At 35.6% G+C, this 18,073-nt stretch overlaps 2 protein-coding genes across 5 annotated transcripts in view; one reads left to right on the forward strand and one right to left on the reverse strand.

The window, feature by feature from the left end:
* Nucleotides 1-4,103, forward strand: part of LOC105473078 (NAD kinase 2, mitochondrial) — a 45,416-nt gene extending 41,313 nt beyond the window's left edge. For all 3 annotated transcript variants that reach the window (XM_011726703.3, XM_011726702.3, XM_011726701.3), the window contains one exon: nt 1,360-4,103. In XM_011726703.3, the coding sequence (XP_011725005.1) occupies nt 1,360-1,498 (139 nt within the window). In that variant the 3' untranslated portion in view covers nt 1,499-4,103. The remainder of the gene's footprint in view (nt 1-1,359) is intronic.
* A 2,696-nt stretch (nt 4,104-6,799) lies between these two features.
* LOC105473080 (S-phase kinase associated protein 2) overlaps nt 6,800-18,073 on the reverse strand; it is a 31,756-nt gene continuing 20,482 nt past the window's right edge. The window contains exons 8-11 of one of the 2 annotated variants that reach the window (XR_982039.3): nt 13,481-13,532; nt 13,205-13,312; nt 11,682-11,894; nt 8,561-8,687 (exon numbers count right to left, since the gene is read on the reverse strand). Coding sequence is in view for 1 of the 2 variants with exons in the window: in XM_011726704.3 (XP_011725006.1) it covers nt 8,474-8,687; nt 13,205-13,312; nt 13,481-13,532 (374 nt within the window). In the remaining variant the exon portion in view is untranslated. Of the gene's footprint in view, nt 8,688-11,681; nt 11,895-13,204; nt 13,313-13,480; nt 13,533-18,073 lie in introns of both variants that reach the window. The other variant, XM_011726704.3, reaches the window with a different exon arrangement.

Raw genomic sequence — 18,073 nt, forward strand, 5'->3', positions numbered from 1 at the left:
ATTGATAAATTGAACTACACTGGAAGTAAGAACTGCCAGTAATCAAAAGATACAATTAGGAAAACAAAAAGGCAGAGCGAGAAAGATATTTTCAGGACCTATATCCAGCAATGGGCTCATAGCCAGAATATTTAGTATATAAAAATTCCTACTGACAATAAGAAAAAGGCAGGCAACGTGATAGAAAAATGGCCAAAGTCAGGCATTTCACAAAAGGTGATATTCATATGGCTAATAAACATATGAAAAACATGATCTTATTATTCATCTGGGAAATGCTAATTAAAACTACATAATACACTACCATATACACCCACCAGAATGGCTAAGGTACCAGTTGTTGGCAAGGAGGAGTAACTACAACTTTCTGTATATTCCTAAATTTCTGTTAGGAATATATAGCTTGGAAAATTGTTTGGCAGTTACCTAGCAAACCTGCACATAGCATACACAGTGATCCAATAATTCCCCTTTGAGGTATATATCCAACAGAAATGTATGCACCAACAGAAATATGTGCACAAAGACATTCAAGAATATTCATAACCGCTCTACTCCCAATAGCCAAAAACCCAAATGTCCATGAATAGTAGAAGAGAGAGATGAATTTTGGTGTTTTCATACAATAGAAGTGATTTCATACAGCATTAGAAATGAACACACTACTATTAATATTACACATAATAACATGGATGAATTTCGCAAACATACTATTGAAAAGAAGACAGACACCACTGTGCATATTATATTCTTCCATTTATATAAAGCTCAAGAACAGACAAAGCTATTACTACTACAGTGATAGAAATTAGGAAGGTAGGTATGCTTGAGGAGGGAGCAGGGATAGTGACTGGGAGAAGGCAGTGAGGGAGCTTCTGGCAAGCTGGGTAACAGTTGATTCCTGAGTTGGGTGATCATAAGTGTGTTCACTGAACTGTACATTAATAATTATGTATACCTGTATACATATACACATACCCTACTGTTCTGTATATGTGTTATACTTAAGTAAAAATGTTACATGAAAATAGTTAACACTCTTGTTCAATACTTAGTATTTGTGATGTTAGTAATTCAACATTCAATCGTATGAAAACAGCCTGTGAGTTCAGTCAGGTCTGCACTTCTTTACTGCTGAATGCTTGTGTGAATAGTGCTATCCTGAACATTTGCGTTTGGAGACCTTCATAATATACCCATATATTTACATAGTCACTAATTTTCTCATACCAGTGAACAACTTGATTTTTAAAATGGAGTCCCAAGTGATGTGTGAGGTTAAAATTCAGGATTAAAATAACCTATTAGTTAAGATTAAGAAAACTATTACTATTTAATGAGATATTTCCTTCTGCCTAGGGTTTGTGTTCGTTCTCGTTGTTGGGATGCCTGTATGGTTGTGGATGGAGGAACTTCTTTTGAATTTAATGATGGTGCAATTGCTTCGATGATGATCAATAAAGAAGATGAGCTTCGAACTGTGCTTCTAGAACAGTGAAGGATTTCCTCATGACAAATTTTGATTACTGGAGAAAATACTTTTACTTCAGAAACGGACTACCAGTCGTAAAGTGACATTTTTTTGGTTATTGTTGAGACTACTTGCCTGTGGGCTCAGAAGTGAGATTTGCATTATTCTTATGTTGAATTCTGATAGAAAAAAAGACATTCACTGTATAAGAAAATGGATGGACTGAACTAATTAGAATTGATAGCAGTGAAATTTTTATATTGCTTACAATTGGTAACCAAGAGTGCTGATATCTTTTTAAATTTATAGGGGCAGGCTTAAATAAAGGACTAAATATTTAGGATTTGAAACTTAACTGTATAAGTGTTTTTTCCTTCCCTTTCCTCCTAATTGTGGGATTGTCAGAACTGAACACATATCATTTGATTAGTGCATATTTTTTATAGTACCCGAAAATCAAGATTTTGAAAAAATTTTCATGACAGAGAATTTTGGTAAATCCTGACATTGACCTAATTGACATAGGTAAATATGTTTGTATATGTGCTAAGAATTTTCTAATTTCAGAACACAAGGATGATGTTATGACTATTGATTTAAAAATTTCAAATAATCATTTTTGAAATTATAGATGAATGCTTTCATTTGAGTTTCATTCCGTGTAATTTCAGCAGTGCTGGGTGAAATACAGATATCAGAACAAATCATGATGCTGTTACAAATGTATTAGTTATCCAATAAGTGTTTTAAGTCAATTTTTTTAAAAATGACGTGAGTCCTACAGGTTTCTTCCGTCTTTAAAATGCTCAAATTTTAAAGATGGAAGAAAGATTCAGAGACTAAAAGGATGAACTGATTAGACATTTTCTATTAGGAGTTTGGTAAAATATTGTAAACATATTTTTACCTGTGTTAGGAGTATTATCACAAATAATGGATTCTTTAATAAATATGTAAAACACAGTAGTTTTAGAATTGCCTTCCTTAGTAGTGTGGTTTTCACCTGGCTTATACTCCAAGTTTTACAGAATTGCTTTTAGGATAAAATGTTAGGACTTTTTCCCCACCCCCCACCCCATTATGAGAATTCCTTTATTTTTGGAGGAAATTATCTAATTCTTGATCTACTTATAAGTAATCCTAGAATTTTTGCCAAAAGATCCTGTCATTGCATAATGAAACAGTTGGTATTCTCATGCCATTGTTCAAAGTCATGTGTTTCTTTCACTTGCTGCTGAAAATTTCTGTTCAGTCATTAACAGATATTTATTGAACACCCACTCTGTGCCATGTACTACTATGTCAGGTGCTACATATGTTGATGAACGAAACAGACTCTATCTTTATACAATTTTGAGTCTTGTGGGCTCAGAAGTAAATTCTGTGAAAGCTGGATGGATAATCAAATTGAGTGCTCTTAGTTTTGCCAATATTTAACATGTTGTTCTTATCAATTTTTTAAAATAAATGTTAATGTACAAAGTTAATCTAGGTTTTGATATATATCCAGAGAATCAATTTTTCTTAAAGTATCTGCATAGACATTCATAGCAAAGAACTTATGACATACCAGATAGAAATACATTAAAATGTAGTGTTTTCCCAGAGCTGGATCTAGTTTCTGGCTTGTGTGGTTTTTTTTTTTTTTTTTTTTTGATATACATAAGACCACTTTATAAAGAAGCTCCACACTATAGAACCTCCCCTAACAGGCTCAAAATACCTTCTTTTTTGTTTTTTTAGAGATGGAGTCTTGCTTTGTCGCCCAGGCTGGAGTGCAGTGGCACAATCTCGGCTCTGCAACCTCCATCTGCTGGGTTCAAGCAATTCTCCTGCCTCAGCCTCCCAAGTAGCTGGGATTACAGGCATGCAACACCACGCCTGGCTGATTTTTTGTATTTTTAGTAGAGATGGGGTTTCACCATGTTGGTCAGGCTGGTCTCAAACTCCTGACCTTGTGATCTGCCCACCTCAGCCTCCCAAGGTGCTGGGATTACAGGCATGAGCCACCATGCCCGACCTTAAAATGCCTTCTTAAAGAAAAAATGCCAGCTCCGTCTTTAATCTCAAGGAAATCTGATTGTCCAAATAGATCTGTTAATATGTAACATATTAATAGGTAACTTGCTGTGTAAAATTTTAAGCCATATTCTAAAAGGTTTTAAAAATAATGTGCTCCATTTGTGATAAAATTTCTAACATTTCTGCTCTGTGGTGGGGATTTATTTGTAAAAATGAGAGGCAAAGGAATGTTAGCATAGCAAAAATGTGTTTGAGTGAGTTAACCTTTTAATGGCAACCCTATGTGAATAAAATTACACCACTGTTACCTCTTCTTTTTAACATTTCTTATTTCCCTAACTCTCCAGGGTCACTATTTGAAAACTAGTTTTCACAAAATGTTATGTTTCAGAAGTGTTTCCCCACCGCTGTGTACTATTATTCTGTGCCCTGTTTACTTCATTGACTGTTAACATTTGACATAGAATGATTAGTTATTAAATCAGAGGGTGAAGTGCTTACCTGGTCAATGTAGACTCTTCAGATAATTTTGACTTAATATTTTTGATACTCTTTGTGTATTTACATTCATGGCCCCTGTACATTAAATCATATTACATGTTTTACTGCATTGATTTCACTTTTTAATAAGCAGAAAGAGCCTGTGAACACATTTTTATTGTAAAATATCCACTTGAGTTGAAAAAGTTGTCAAATACAAGTTTAAGGATCCGTTATATATTTTGCTCAGTTGTGAAAATAATGTACATTTAGAAATTAAATCACTTAAATTCATTCAATTGTACTAATATTTATGCATCCTTATACTTAAGAATAGCATCTACCAAGACAATTTTACAAAAAAGATCTCAGGGCCGGGCGCGGTGGCTCAAGCCTGTAATCCCAGCACTTTGGGAGGCCGAGACGGGCGGATCACGAGGTCAGGAGATCAAGACCATCCTGGTTAACATGGTGAAACCCCGTCTCTACTAAAAAAAAAAATACAAAAAACTAGCCGGGCGAGGTGGCAGACGCCTGTAGTCCCAGCTACTCGGGAGGCTGAGGCAGGAGAATGGCGTGAACCCGGGAGGCGGAGCTTGCAGTGAGCTGAGATCCGGCCACTGCACTCCAGCCTGGGTGACAGCGCGAGACTCCGTCTCAAGAAAAAAAAAAAAAAAAAGATCTCAGGGATAATGCAACACCTAAATATAATGGTTGGGGAGGTAAGAGTAAATGTACTAATGAATTGCCGAACTAAAGAATAGTTCAATTTTATTTTTTCAAAGGCTGTTTATTCTTGACTTTAACAGTAAAAATACTCAAGGGATTAGGGCATAAGTCAGTGAGAGGGCTTTTTAAGTTTTCTGCATTAAGGTGTGAAGAGTTTTTAAGTCTTACGGGCTTTAAGACTTTTTTTTAAAGAAAATCACTGACTAAACTAAAGCTAAAGTAGACGAGCATATTGTAAGTGTTAATATGAATACCTTAAATACAGTGATTTTAATACTCAAAATTATAATTTAGATATCTGGTATTTAGAGAAATGTAAAAATATCAGCATTTTAGTATTTAGATTTGCTAAAACATAGTAATTCAAAGCAGTTATGTTTTGAGTTATCATTAGTACAGGCTTTTAGGTCTTTGACTTGTATCTTGAAGGGTTAGTCTCTTGGTGAAGAAAACTTTGACTTTCTGGGATATTTGGCTAGGTGGGGATTGGAATAGTAAAGAAAGAGGAGGTTGTCATTTTGCTTGTTCCATGGTTAGGGTAAGCAGTGACAAGAGGTTTCTTTCTAGTTTGCCCAGTCTCTAGACTACTTGCCTTTCTTTCCTCATAGGCTCTGCATCTTCTCCTGGGCTGTTGTATCCTGCACATTGTAGGTGGTCAATAAGTGTTGAAGTGTAATTGGGTTCACCAGGATAGGACACAAGTGCTTTATCCAGAAATAAAGTTTTGCACTTGGCCAGTGTCTCTTATGTCTCTGGAGCTTGTGGATAGGATCTATTAGGAATCAACAGCGCAAGAGCAGGTAAAGTGACAGCAGTAAAAATGAAACAGGTGTGTCTCGGAATAGAACAGAAATATTACTTATCAGGTGTCTCCTTGATTAAAAAGAAGAAAAACTTGATGATACAAGCCTCTAGAGCACTGACACTATTGACATTTTGTCAAGACAATTCTTTGTTGTGGGGGGCTGTCCTGTAGTCAGCAGCATCCTTAGCCTCTGTTGCCTATATGCCAGTAGCACTTCTCATGACCACCAAAAATGCCTTCACATGTTACCAAGTATCTCCTGGGTGGGAGAAAATCACCCCTGGTCTAGAGCTTTTTGTTGCTAGATCTAACTACCGTTTTATGGGAATAGGGGACAGATTAACCTATCATTCCAGGGATAGATGCAAAATCCAGAATGTAGAACACAGGACAGATAACATAGTTTCTTCAATAAGTAAGTTACAAGGAAAGAAAGGAAGAAACTCTTAAGATTAAGATTTAGAGAATTTAAATGCAGTAGGTACACCATGTTTGGATCCTGAGCAAAATAAACCCACTGAAGAAAACACGAGATAACTGAGGAGTTTTCAACACCATCTTGATATACCATGCTTCAGGATTCATGCAGGAGAATCCCTATCTTTTAGAGGTTTATACTGAAATAGTTAAGATATTATGGTCTGGGTTTTGCTTCAAAATTATCTGTATTGGAGGGGAATGGTTGAGACCATGGATTAAGTGAGATTGGCCAGGAGTTGACTGTTGAAACTGGATGATGGGGTCCATCATATTCTCTCTTTTTTTTGGGGGGGGATATGTTTGACGTTTTTCATCATTAAAAAAGGCATAGTGGTGATAGGACCAAGACAATTGGGTGATATTCAAGAATCACCATTCTACCACCATTTGAATGGAAAGGTTCAAAAGGAACAGAATTCCTGGAAGACCTCTGGGCATAGAGTGAACATTCAAATAGTTTCTGAATGACAATAAAATACATAGTATAACCTAATCAAATATATTTTTAAAATGCTACTAGCTGACTTTTATTGATAGTACTCCTTTGTCACTTGAATTCAAAGGTTTTGTAAGTATATTACTACTGGAAGCACTTTAAAGATAAGCCTGTATTAGCCCCTTTTAAAAAGGCATTATTATTTTTTTTTTTTCAATGCGATAAGCATATGAAGTAGAAAGGTCAAAACAGGGCTCTGTTTTGAAGAGTCTTATTTAGAGGTATCTAAGCCAAATGGCACACCACACTTAATGCTTTCAAATTTTAACCACAACACTTAAAGAAAAAAGGAATACAACTTAGCTTAAGTACTCATTTTTATAAAAATGTGTTTATTTTAAAACAAGTCTATAAAAGTAGAAATCACATACAAAAATACAGATTGCTCTGACATGTTGGCAAAATAGCTTATGGCTGGACTTGAGTTTGGAAGTTCTGTATGTTTGAGGGCATCTGGATGTTAGAGTCCAACTGGATCCTAACCCCAGCTCTTGTCACTAACCTGTAAACAATAATTTCAAGTAGTATTTAGCACTTTTTAACTACTAAGAAATTGAAGCATAATCATTTCCTGTGTAACCCAACTTTAAAATCTTCGTTAGGTCTAAGCAGATAAAGGCACTTCATACTATGTTTCTAACATTACAATTTTTGATTAAAAAAAAAACAGTTAATACAAATGACAGGTTTTGGCTTTTTTTTTGTCGTTACATTTTGAACATATGAAGTCATCAATTTAAACTAGTTTTTGTGATTTTTAAGAAGTAGAATTTGATCTTTTTCACTTCTCTGTACCAGTTTAGAAAATATATGTATCACTGATGGTATCAAAAGGTCCCACATCTGGATTTTAACTCTTATGTAGGTATAAGTAGTGCTTACTACTGAAACTCCATGGAACATATACCTGCTTCTATTGTATTATTTCTGATTGAAGAGAAAATGCAGTTCCTCTTAGGGAACTGTAGGTCTGATGACCTTAAAAATGGATAGTTTCAAACAATTATTGGTGAGAGATCATTTAAAAAAAGACAATTTAAAAACTTGATTCCAGAGTAATAAAAAAGTAACCTTAAGAACCTCAGCGCTAAAGGAAAACAGCAGGCAACTTCAGAATTCTTCCATCCAAATTTTCAAGAATACAGACTGGATTAATACCACCTTTCTAAAACAAAGCAAGTCATTTTAAAAGCTAAAGGACCCATGTTAACATAATTTGATTATCAAGTTAGAAAACCACAATTATATTTCTCATCTAATTTAGATTCTGGAAACAGTAACTTAATGAACATTACAGGATACTTCAAATTAACCTGTCATAGAAAACTGTCTCCTGGGCCTTCGAATCCTACACCAATTCTATACCTCTGGGTTTTGTAATGTTTAGTCTTCTGTAAGTTTTAAGGTGAATTACATGGGATTACTTATTTCTATTAACCTAATTTCAAATCTAAAGGCAAAATTAAAATGCATTTTTCTCTTTCCTATTCCCAGAAAAGATGGCCTTAGACGCTACTATCCTATGATTCTCTTTTTGTTCAGCTCATAATACAAATAGCTTATTGTTCTTCTAAGCTGTCTTATAAAGCAATACTATAAAATTAAATAGATAAAAGTTATATGGGCTATGAAGATTGTTTGCTGGTGGTAATTTTTAAGCTTGATTCTGAATAGACTTAATAAGAAGGGTACTTGGAAGAGGTGGCTCAAATTTTGCTCTTTAAGATGTCTTGAAATTATAGGCTCACTCTCCCAAAATTTCAAAAGGCCTACAACTTTGGCTCTTAAGAGCAAAGCAGTGATAGAAGCTTTTAGAATCATTTCAAAAAGCAAGATTTCATAGTTTTCCCCCTCAAATGGTTCACTAGTATACTTGCAGAATGAAGGCAAAGGGAAAACCAAGAATAAAACTAGCTAAGTACTCCAGCAACTGGGCTTCCTGCTTATTTTCCCTGTTCTAAAGAAGAGGCACCATCCTGCAATAAATACTTCATAGACAACTGGGCTTTTGCAGTGTCAGTCGGCACTTGATGCCCCATATCTCCTGGTTCTTTTTGTTGCCAATAGTTGGCCTGGCAATGGTGGTGAAATGGGAGCAATTAATTTGCAGGTGAGGAAGGGCTTCTTTTAACAGTTGAAGGGTACCGTCTGGCACGATTCCAAAAACTTGTAGTGTTTTCAGTGTGGGAATTTCTCCAAGTTCACTGGAAAGGAAGAAAAAGACTTTCAGAATGGCAGTATCTATGGAAACTGTTTGACTAGAGTTATATGACCCAAATTTTACAATTTGTATCATCTACAAAATGCAGTCTGAAAATACAATTTACAATAAATGATTTGAGAAAATAGCAAATTAAACTGGAAAGCACAGACCATATCGCTTGAGCAACAGGCATTAGGAAACGCACTGCTGCATTTTATTGAATGAGGTTCCTAATAACCTTAGAAACTCAGGTTTCTTTAAGAATCCAACCATATTTGCTTCCTTTCTCCAGTTGTGATTTATATAGTGATCTGAATAGGGTTACTGTATTGTGAGAAGAAACTAGCAAGTGAGGGATGGTAGAAGCAAATGTTTTACTGTGGCACCAGCTGGAACCACCACAGGTTACATGCAAATTAAGGATATGAACTTGACCTTTATTTGAACTAGGCTCATCTCTCAAAGGGAGATGTTGTCAGGATTGATGAACTTCTTAATAATGGTTCATAGTCAACAAGTCCATTATGTGTGATGAAAACTACCACTGACTTCCCTAAGATATTTTAGACAGGGTTATGTAGTTGGGTACAGGTGGAGAAAATGGGTTAAAAATCACACCTTTTATAGGAGGCAATAGCCATCTTACCTCCCTACGTATTACCATTTTTTTCTGCATAGATAAGCCAGTCCCTTTAGGTATTTCACATTAGATGAAATTCAACCCTGTTAACAGTGAAATTCTGTTTCACAAATTCAGTTTCTCAAATTCTGTTTCTCCAAAGTAAATACTGTTTGGTGTTGGTAATGATTTTTTTCTTCTTAACTCAGATCTATGTGCCTAGAAATTCAACTCTCTGATCTGTATTTGCTCACGGTTGGGACACACAGTACAAAGTCTCAGGAAAGGGAACATTTATTTTGGAATTTCAACAAAATCCTACTACAGATCAATGAGCACCTCAATGACCTAAAGTCAGAAACATCCTTTATATCTTCACATTGTCAATAATTACTTTTAAAAAGCCCCAAACCTTCCTTGTAACTGTCACCTGACCTCCAGTCTTTCTTCCTTCTAGCCTGTTCTATATACTAATTTCCAAGGCATCTTCCTAAAGCCTAGCTCACGTTAGTCATTCATCTGCTCCAAAACCTTTGATGCTTCTCTCGTGTTTACAGAACCCAGGCTGTTCAGCTAGTCTGAAGACCTTCCGTGTCTAACCTGCTCTTCCAGTCTTCCCACTACTCCCCGAAATGTATTTATTCTACATTCCACAAGGTGTCTTAAACCCCACAAATGTTTAATATACGTTAGCTGAGTACAGGATGAAGGCTAATTTACAAAATAAAAGCACTATCCAAATGAAATAAATATGCTTGTTCACAAGGGGACAGTAAGATATAAAGGCATATAACCAAAGAAAATCGGAAAGAACAAATTGCTGTCATTAAGTAAACTGCTTTCTGGAATGTAGAAACAGTATCAAAGTAAGATCACAATACACAGATACTTAATCACTTACGATGACAGCAATCCAGCTCCAACTTTGAATCCCCCATGTGAAATTTGAGAAACATTGTAATTACTATGAGAATTCTGGTTCTGGTATATCCAAATTAGCCAAATTGTGAGCCATTCTGCGCTGGAGAATATTTAAGGGAAGAAACTGTAGGTGGAGTAAGAAAAGGAGGAATGGCAGATGGCAGAGGAGGATATGTTCTTACAACAGCATTGGGAAAGAGATTTGGTGAGGAAAGAAATGAAGACCAGACTCTCAGAACACACTCGGGTGTTATATATAAGGGGGTTATATAAGATAAAATGATGGATGAAGAACTAGTTCCCAAGTCAAAAATCCAGAAAGTCTAAGATTTTAAGGAGAAAAAAAATACACAAAAAACAAAGTTCTGGTATGTGCAACTCAGAATAAAAAATTTGCAAGCATCTTTTAAAAACTACAATGGAAGAGACTGAAGAACAAACTAAGGGATAGCAAATAGAAATAAGTAGTTCAAGAGGCTTTATTTCTAATGTAAGAAGTGTAAAATAACACCAATGTCTTATGTATATCGAATTTTAGAAAATAAAAGATATTTATGAACTCACAGGATTGCTCTTTACCTTATCTATACAATAATCCTGTTTTCCTTATAAAATCTTAAATGCCTCAACTACAAATGCTCCTACCACAGAAGTTTTTTAGTCTTATCTCAGATTAGTTTACTATCTCCAGTTTGGGTTTCTTACTTGAATGAGAAATAGGGAAGAATTAGAAGGAAGTTTAGACATAGAGAAGAAGACCAATTAAGAAGTAAGAGAATAAATACAATGGGAATAGGTCCTGGGGAAGAAAAATTTATAGTTTCCCAAGTATTTTAAAACATTACTACAGAAGAAAGACATTCAAATTGTATTTTCCCACTTCAGAGAAATAGATAGCCTTAAGTTCTTTAGCATAGGTGGCTCTCTGGAAATTACTATGGAAACACCCTGGAATTTTTATTATAAACCTCAAATATATCAGTTGCCAAAATGATTGAAATTAAAGTCATTCTAATTCTCATATTATCTTGAGAAACTTTTAAGCATAAGGTACCAACAAACTCATCTTGAAGGATTCACAATGCAAATCAGTGTACTATTTACACAATACCTAAAGAAATACACTCTTTTACCTTAATGTTCAAGGACGGGATCTTTCTTCTTCTCTATTCTAGTGGTCTGACTTGTAACTAAACTCCTAATGCCCCTGTTCCTCTTATTTCCTAAGATTTGTACAAATAAGAAATAATAATGCAGTGAAGGTTCACAATATGTCTGTGACTTCAGGTCCGTGTTTGTAACCATCAGTTCACACTGCCTCCAGGTATTACCATGTGATTATTATGCAGGTATCGCAATTACTATTACTATCATCCCACTGGATAAAAATACTAAAATGAAGAGCTCACAGCCTTCCCCTCGCCTCTGCTTGAGAAAAAGCATTTGGGTCATTACCTGCTTAGCTTCTTTCTTTCTGCAGAGAAGGAACAAAAGCAAGACACATGGATAGATTCTCTTGAGAAAAGCAACCTGAAAAGAATGATCACCACACTCCCCAGGGGGCTGCACAGGCAAAGAAGCAGGAGGCCAGATGGCAAGGACAGGAAAGAATGGATGACAGAGAAGTCTTTTTGGGTAGACGCTAGAAGCTCCTAGGAGTTCTGGATGCTAGAAAATAGAGAGGGCAGGGATTTTAATAAGAGTTTCATGCACACGAATTTAAACCCCAACATTTGAGAGCCAGGAAAGTAAATCCTGCCATCCTATTTTAGGCAGTCCTTTCCCAAATGAGATACCAGCTGAGACCCTGAACCCCAAGATTAATTAAAATGATTAATTAAAATGCATAACTGCCAGATTTCCTAATTCTACTAGTTAACTCTGTATAGTAGAAGTATCTGATTTATTCATTAATTCTTGAAACTAACTTAAAAGATCCAAACTATGATTCTGAGGACTAAAATTCTTTGTTCAAATTCACCACCATTCCTACATAGGAGCTGGAAGGAAATTAACCTTCGTTTAGTTCGTGAGCTACATAAATGAGTCCAGCAGCCGTGTTCAAGACATGTTGGGCACCTGATCAACTCTTAAGATACTGACCTCTTGTGGTTTTTAATAAAATTGCTACACATGCACATTTGCCATTAGGGAGACTTTGCCAGTCCTTTGGGATGAAATACAGAAAACCTTTTAAAACAATAAAGATATGATTCCCAGAGATGAGTTGGGTATGGTGTTTCCCAAAGGAAAGATGGACCAGGCTGCTTCTTTCTTGCACTTCTTTGATTCTGTGTAAGTTGCTGAGCAGGTAAAACTAACCCTTGTATGAACCATTGGATTAGATAGCGACCATTTTGCCTCTGTCCAGGAGACCTAGGATTTAGACTCGGGTCAGCCACCAACTCACCATCAGGGTTTGAATAAGTCACTTCACCTTTCAGACCTTAACACACCCCTCTTCAAAAATAGCATCAGACTTACAATACATACCATCTACAGGCTTAGATCCTTCCATTTCCTTCACTATCCAGGACACACATCACTAAGAAGATACAGAACTTTAAGCCCAGATGAAAGCTTTTTGAATCAACTGGAGTTAATCCAAAAAATTTGGAAAGAAAAAAAAAAAGACACTAACCCACATTGGGTCTGCCTTCCCAATTATACTTCAAGTTTCCTGGAGGAAAAGGTTATCTTCTGCTTCTCTGCTAAGTCGTCTCATAGATACTAAGACAGCAAGCTAGTAATTAAAACTGCTTACAGCTAAACAAAATGTTTAGTGAACAATCTGGATCAACTCAATTTCACCAGACAGTTTAAGCAACACTCTGCTGGTCTTTCACAGCCAGTCTGTGGTATACTAATCACTAATGTTTCGGTTTTATATGTCTATTAATAATAATGGATTTTCACACCAAGGGGCATCTCTGCTGTTTCCTGCCTTCTATTAAGCATTAAACACAAAACATACTTACAGTAAAGTTTCAGGTATTATATCATAGCACCGACTGAGTGATAGGTGTTGGAGGTAGTTGAGCTGGAAAAATTCCTGAAAGCAGTCAGTCTTTAGCATGACGCTATCACTGTAAGAAGGCAGTAAAAAAGATATTGAAAATCACACATTGATTCTAGATAAAGAAGACAGAAATAACCTACTGCTTAGTTGCTTCAATTCACCATTATGATCCTTTCCCCATATAATGAGAAACCAAGATTTTTCAACTTTTGATCTAAAATAAACAAAAAAATACCTTAAGTCTAGATGGACAAGATTGGGGCATCTTCTAACTAAAGTAGAGAGATCTAGGAAAAGCAAAAAAAACATGACGGTCACTATTAAATGAGGAACAAGACAAGGATATTTGTTATCACTACTATCATTGAACATCATGCTGGAAGTTCAGGGCAATGCAATTAGAACCACACACTATTCAAAAGAAAAAATGATCATCTTGGAACATAAAATTTTCTACCCAAAAAGCCCAAGAGAATCACCCGAAAAAGAGAACTATGTAAAATGACGATCTTTAGCTTATCTATGTATCAGCAATAGCAGGCCGGAAAAACAATAGGGAAAAAAATCCCATTCACAATAGCAAAAAGTAAAATTAAATACCAGTATATATAAGCAAACAATATATTACAAAGGTAGCACCTCAGATCAACAAGAGAAATAATGGATCAGTAAAAAGAAATATTGCTACTACAACTGGAAAAAATTATTTCTCCAACTCAAATAACATATTTAAATACATTCCACATAATAAGTTCTAAATATAAAAATATTATTTTGTATTTAGGATAATATTAAATATTAAAAATTATTAACTAATTTAGGGTAATTATTTAATTGAATCTTGGGATAAGGTATTTCTAAACATAAAACAAAACATAGGGAACACATCAATTTACTACATAAAATTTTAAAACTCTACCATATTAAAACAAAACAATTTAGAAAGTATCAGAAAACTGGGAATAAATGTTTTCAACATACATTAAACAGAGAGCTAATCTTATATAAAGAGAAAAAAAGATAAATCAAAAGGCAATGAACATGAACAAATCTACATTGCAAAATACCAAGATAATAAAAAGGAGCAAGAAATACCAAATAAAATTAGAAATATTTCTTCTTAGCCATCAAGTGAAAAAAAATTCTATTATAAAGTAGGTCTATTATAAAGTAGGTCTTTCATACACCACAAGTAGATATTTAATTTTATTTGCAGGCTTTCAGGAGCCTGAACCCCGGACTGATTTTTTTGCATAGTAAACTGATTTTTTTTCTTTTTTTAAAGAATTCAGAGAATTATACACTTTACTTTTGGTACAGTAACTCCACTTTTAGAAAAACATAGATGTGTATGAATATATTCAACGTGGCAACAGTTATATTAGCCCCTCCTCCAATTAGTTTAATATGTTAACCTCATCCATTCCATATACACTGCTAATCATTATGAAAACGCTTTCTGATAACATTTCATACATAAAAAAATACAAGGATAGATACAAAATATATACAATGCATTATAATTTCAACTTGGCCAAAACACACTCAAACTCACATTTACACACAAACACATACACAGAATGAAAGAGCGAAAAGAAAAGAAAAAAAAAAAACGCTGGAAGGAAATATATCCAAAATGTTAACTGCAGTATTCAAGGGTGTTGGGATTACAGGCAACTTTTCAGAATCTGGAAGAAAGTCATGTAAGCTACTTGGCAATCAGGAAATGAATCAATGTTACTTATTTAGAACAACAGGCAAACTTCATTAACATTTGAGGGTTTTTTCATCTCACAGGTATATCCCCTCCCCTAAATTCTGGACTTGCATTTTCAACTGCCTCCTCAACATACTGTTTGGATATGCGATAGGCCTCTAAATTTATGTCTAAAATCAATTACTCAGTTTCTCCCCCAAATTTCCTCCTTCCCTAAACTCTCTCCCATCTCAGCAACCAATAATTTCACGAATCCAGTGGCTTCAGCCAAAACCCTTGAAATCATAGTGGACTATTTTTCTCACATCCCTCGTTCATTCTGTCACCAACTCTCATGATGTTGGTTTTTAAAATGTGCCCAAATCTGATCATTTCTTACCACCTTAAGTGTCACCACCCTAGTCTCTTAACTAGTCTCTCTGCTTCATACTTCCCTGCTACAGCCTTTTCTCAACATAGCACTAGCCTGAGTCTTTTAAAATGAAGTCAGTCACATCATTGCTCTGCCTGAAATACTCCAATGGTCTCCCATGTCCCATGTCACTTAGAAAAAATTCAAAGCTTTTGCCTTGGCTTAGACAGCCCTTGGCCATCTCTCTCCTCTCACTGTTCTCCCTGCTCCCTCTGACACACTGGTTCCATATCAAGGTATTTGCACTCACTGGTCCTTTGTTCTTGAATGTTCTTCTCTCACATATGCATATGGATTCCTTTTTCACTCAGTCAGGTCTGTGGGTCCAGTACAGTCTCCTCAGAGAGGCCCTGTCTTTGACCATTCCATCTAAAAGTAGTCTCCTTTCTGCCATATTCTATCTGGTTACTCTGCTTTGCTTTTCGTCCTTGCATTTTTACCTCCTTTCATAACATTTATGAAATATGTTCACTTTCTGGCTCCCCCATATAAAGTAAGCTTCGTAAGGGTGACTTTCCCTGTTCAAGGCTACGTCTCCTGAGTCTGGAACAGAGCTTCGATCATTGTAGGTGCTCAATAAGTATTTAACAAATGACCGAAAAATGAAAAAAGTACACAACAAAATTTTGAGGGACCAATCATCTAGCCAGCCAACTAGCCATCAGCAAAATCAGATGCAATCATACTTTGACACCACTGGAGAAAGAAACAAACATTAGGGGATAAAGTGGGTTAATCTCCTTCTCTGGCCCACACTTAAGATCTGTCCTCCCTGGGCAGGAAGTAGTTAGTAACGAGTAGTCACTGCCAAGGTTTCCTTTTCACTGTCCCCTTCATTTCACCACAAACAGTAGACCCAACCTGAGCTAGAAGGGATCTTAGAAACACATAATCCAACCCGTCAATTCAAAGGAGAGGTGAGCAGAAGTCAAGGTCAAATCCAAGACCAAAACGTTTCTGTGCCTCATCCATTGCTCCATGGAAAGGTAGTGATGGGGGTAGTGGGGGAAGGAACAGTAATAACAGCCAACAGTAACTGAACTCTTACCATGTGGCAAGAAATGTTCCACATGCTGTACATATCTTATTTCATTTATTCTCCTGTAATTCTAAGAGATGGGGTCTACTTATCTCCATTTTACTGCTGAGAAAACTAAGGAACAGGCAAGTTTAGCAACTTGCTCAAGTCTACCCAGTAAATGGCAGAGTGGATATTTGAACCCAGGCCATCTGGTACCAGTCTATTAGCTAAAACCAAATCCATATTATCTCATATATAATGAAATGGTGTGTGCTATTGTTAATGACATTAAAAACTTTTTTTTATCCCCATTGTATAATTAAAAAACTAACACTTCAATTTATATTCTGCCTCTCTGTCCTGAATGTGTCTAGCAAGCAGAATTTTAATACCTACTATTTCTGCCAAAACTCGGTAAACAGGCTCTCTGTTCTCTTTCTTGGAGGAACAAAGGGAACGGTTTTAAGCCAAACTTGGACAAAACCAACAGCACTTTGCCTACAGCAGTTTCTCAACCTTGTGCCCACAGCCTCAGTTCATGTCAGAAAATCTTTCGGTAAAGTAGTGAAAGATCCAGATGTGGGAAAGAAATATAAACAAGGCACTGCCTTCCCTTCACCTGCAGACAAACAGAGAAGAACCAAGACTGATGGAATTTCACACCAAGAGGATGCTCGTGGGTGGGAGTTTAAACTTCTTGGAGGAAAATTTGGCAGAAATTATCCAAAACTTGAGAATAGTACCTAATGCTGGACCCAGCAATTCCACTTTTAAGAATCCATCCTTAGAAATGCATCCAAAGATTTGTCTCTGTCACTCATAAAATTGTTTATAGTAGAGAAAAACTGGGAAGATTCTGAATGTTCATTAGAAGATCAACTGCATAAATTGTTATTGATTTAATATAAATTATTCCATATCTATTTGATGGACTATCACATAGCCACTGATGATGACATAATGTAGCCACTGAAAATGGGGTTATCTGGGGGAAATAAAGCATATTACAAAGTATTTAATATACTATGTCCCATTTAAAAAAAACAGTGTTTGTACAGGAAAAAGCCTAGCAAGATGTTAGATTATTGATAATTTGCTTTCCTTTGCGTTTTTCTATATTTTGCATTTTTTAAAATGACTGTATAATGCTATGATCAGTTTTAAAATAGTAATTATAAATACTGGGTGGGGAGAGTGGTAAGAAATGAAGACATGATTGCTGCTTTTACGGCTTGCTAAAGAAAGTATTCACCTTGTCTGAAAATGCAAGTGTTTGGAATGGCAGTAGTCCAAATTTGAGTCCTTGCACAGGTGAAAGACTCGAATCTCTGCCCACTCATGAGAGGCTAGCAATTATTTTCTATAGCTTTATACATCTTACCAGAGGACGTCTGTCCTGGAGAAGTAGTTTTATACTACTTAAATTTTAAGATATATTCTGCAGATGTTTGATTCAAATCTTTTTCAGAATAATAAAAACTATAATAAACAAAATACACTCAAATAAGCTAGTACTAACATCAAGATATGGTTGATGTGTGTTGCTGGTTTAACTAGGTTTTGCATAGCCCACAAACTGAATGTTGGCCTGCGACGGTGAAGCCATTTAAAAAACTTGCCATTTGTAATCACTTATCTTTGCAAATCAAGATTTTCTCATTAACATACAAGTAACATA

The sequence above is a fragment of the Macaca nemestrina genome, chromosome 6, assembly GCF_043159975.1.
Source record: "Macaca nemestrina isolate mMacNem1 chromosome 6, mMacNem.hap1, whole genome shotgun sequence".
Taxonomy (NCBI): domain Eukaryota; kingdom Metazoa; phylum Chordata; class Mammalia; order Primates; family Cercopithecidae; genus Macaca; species Macaca nemestrina.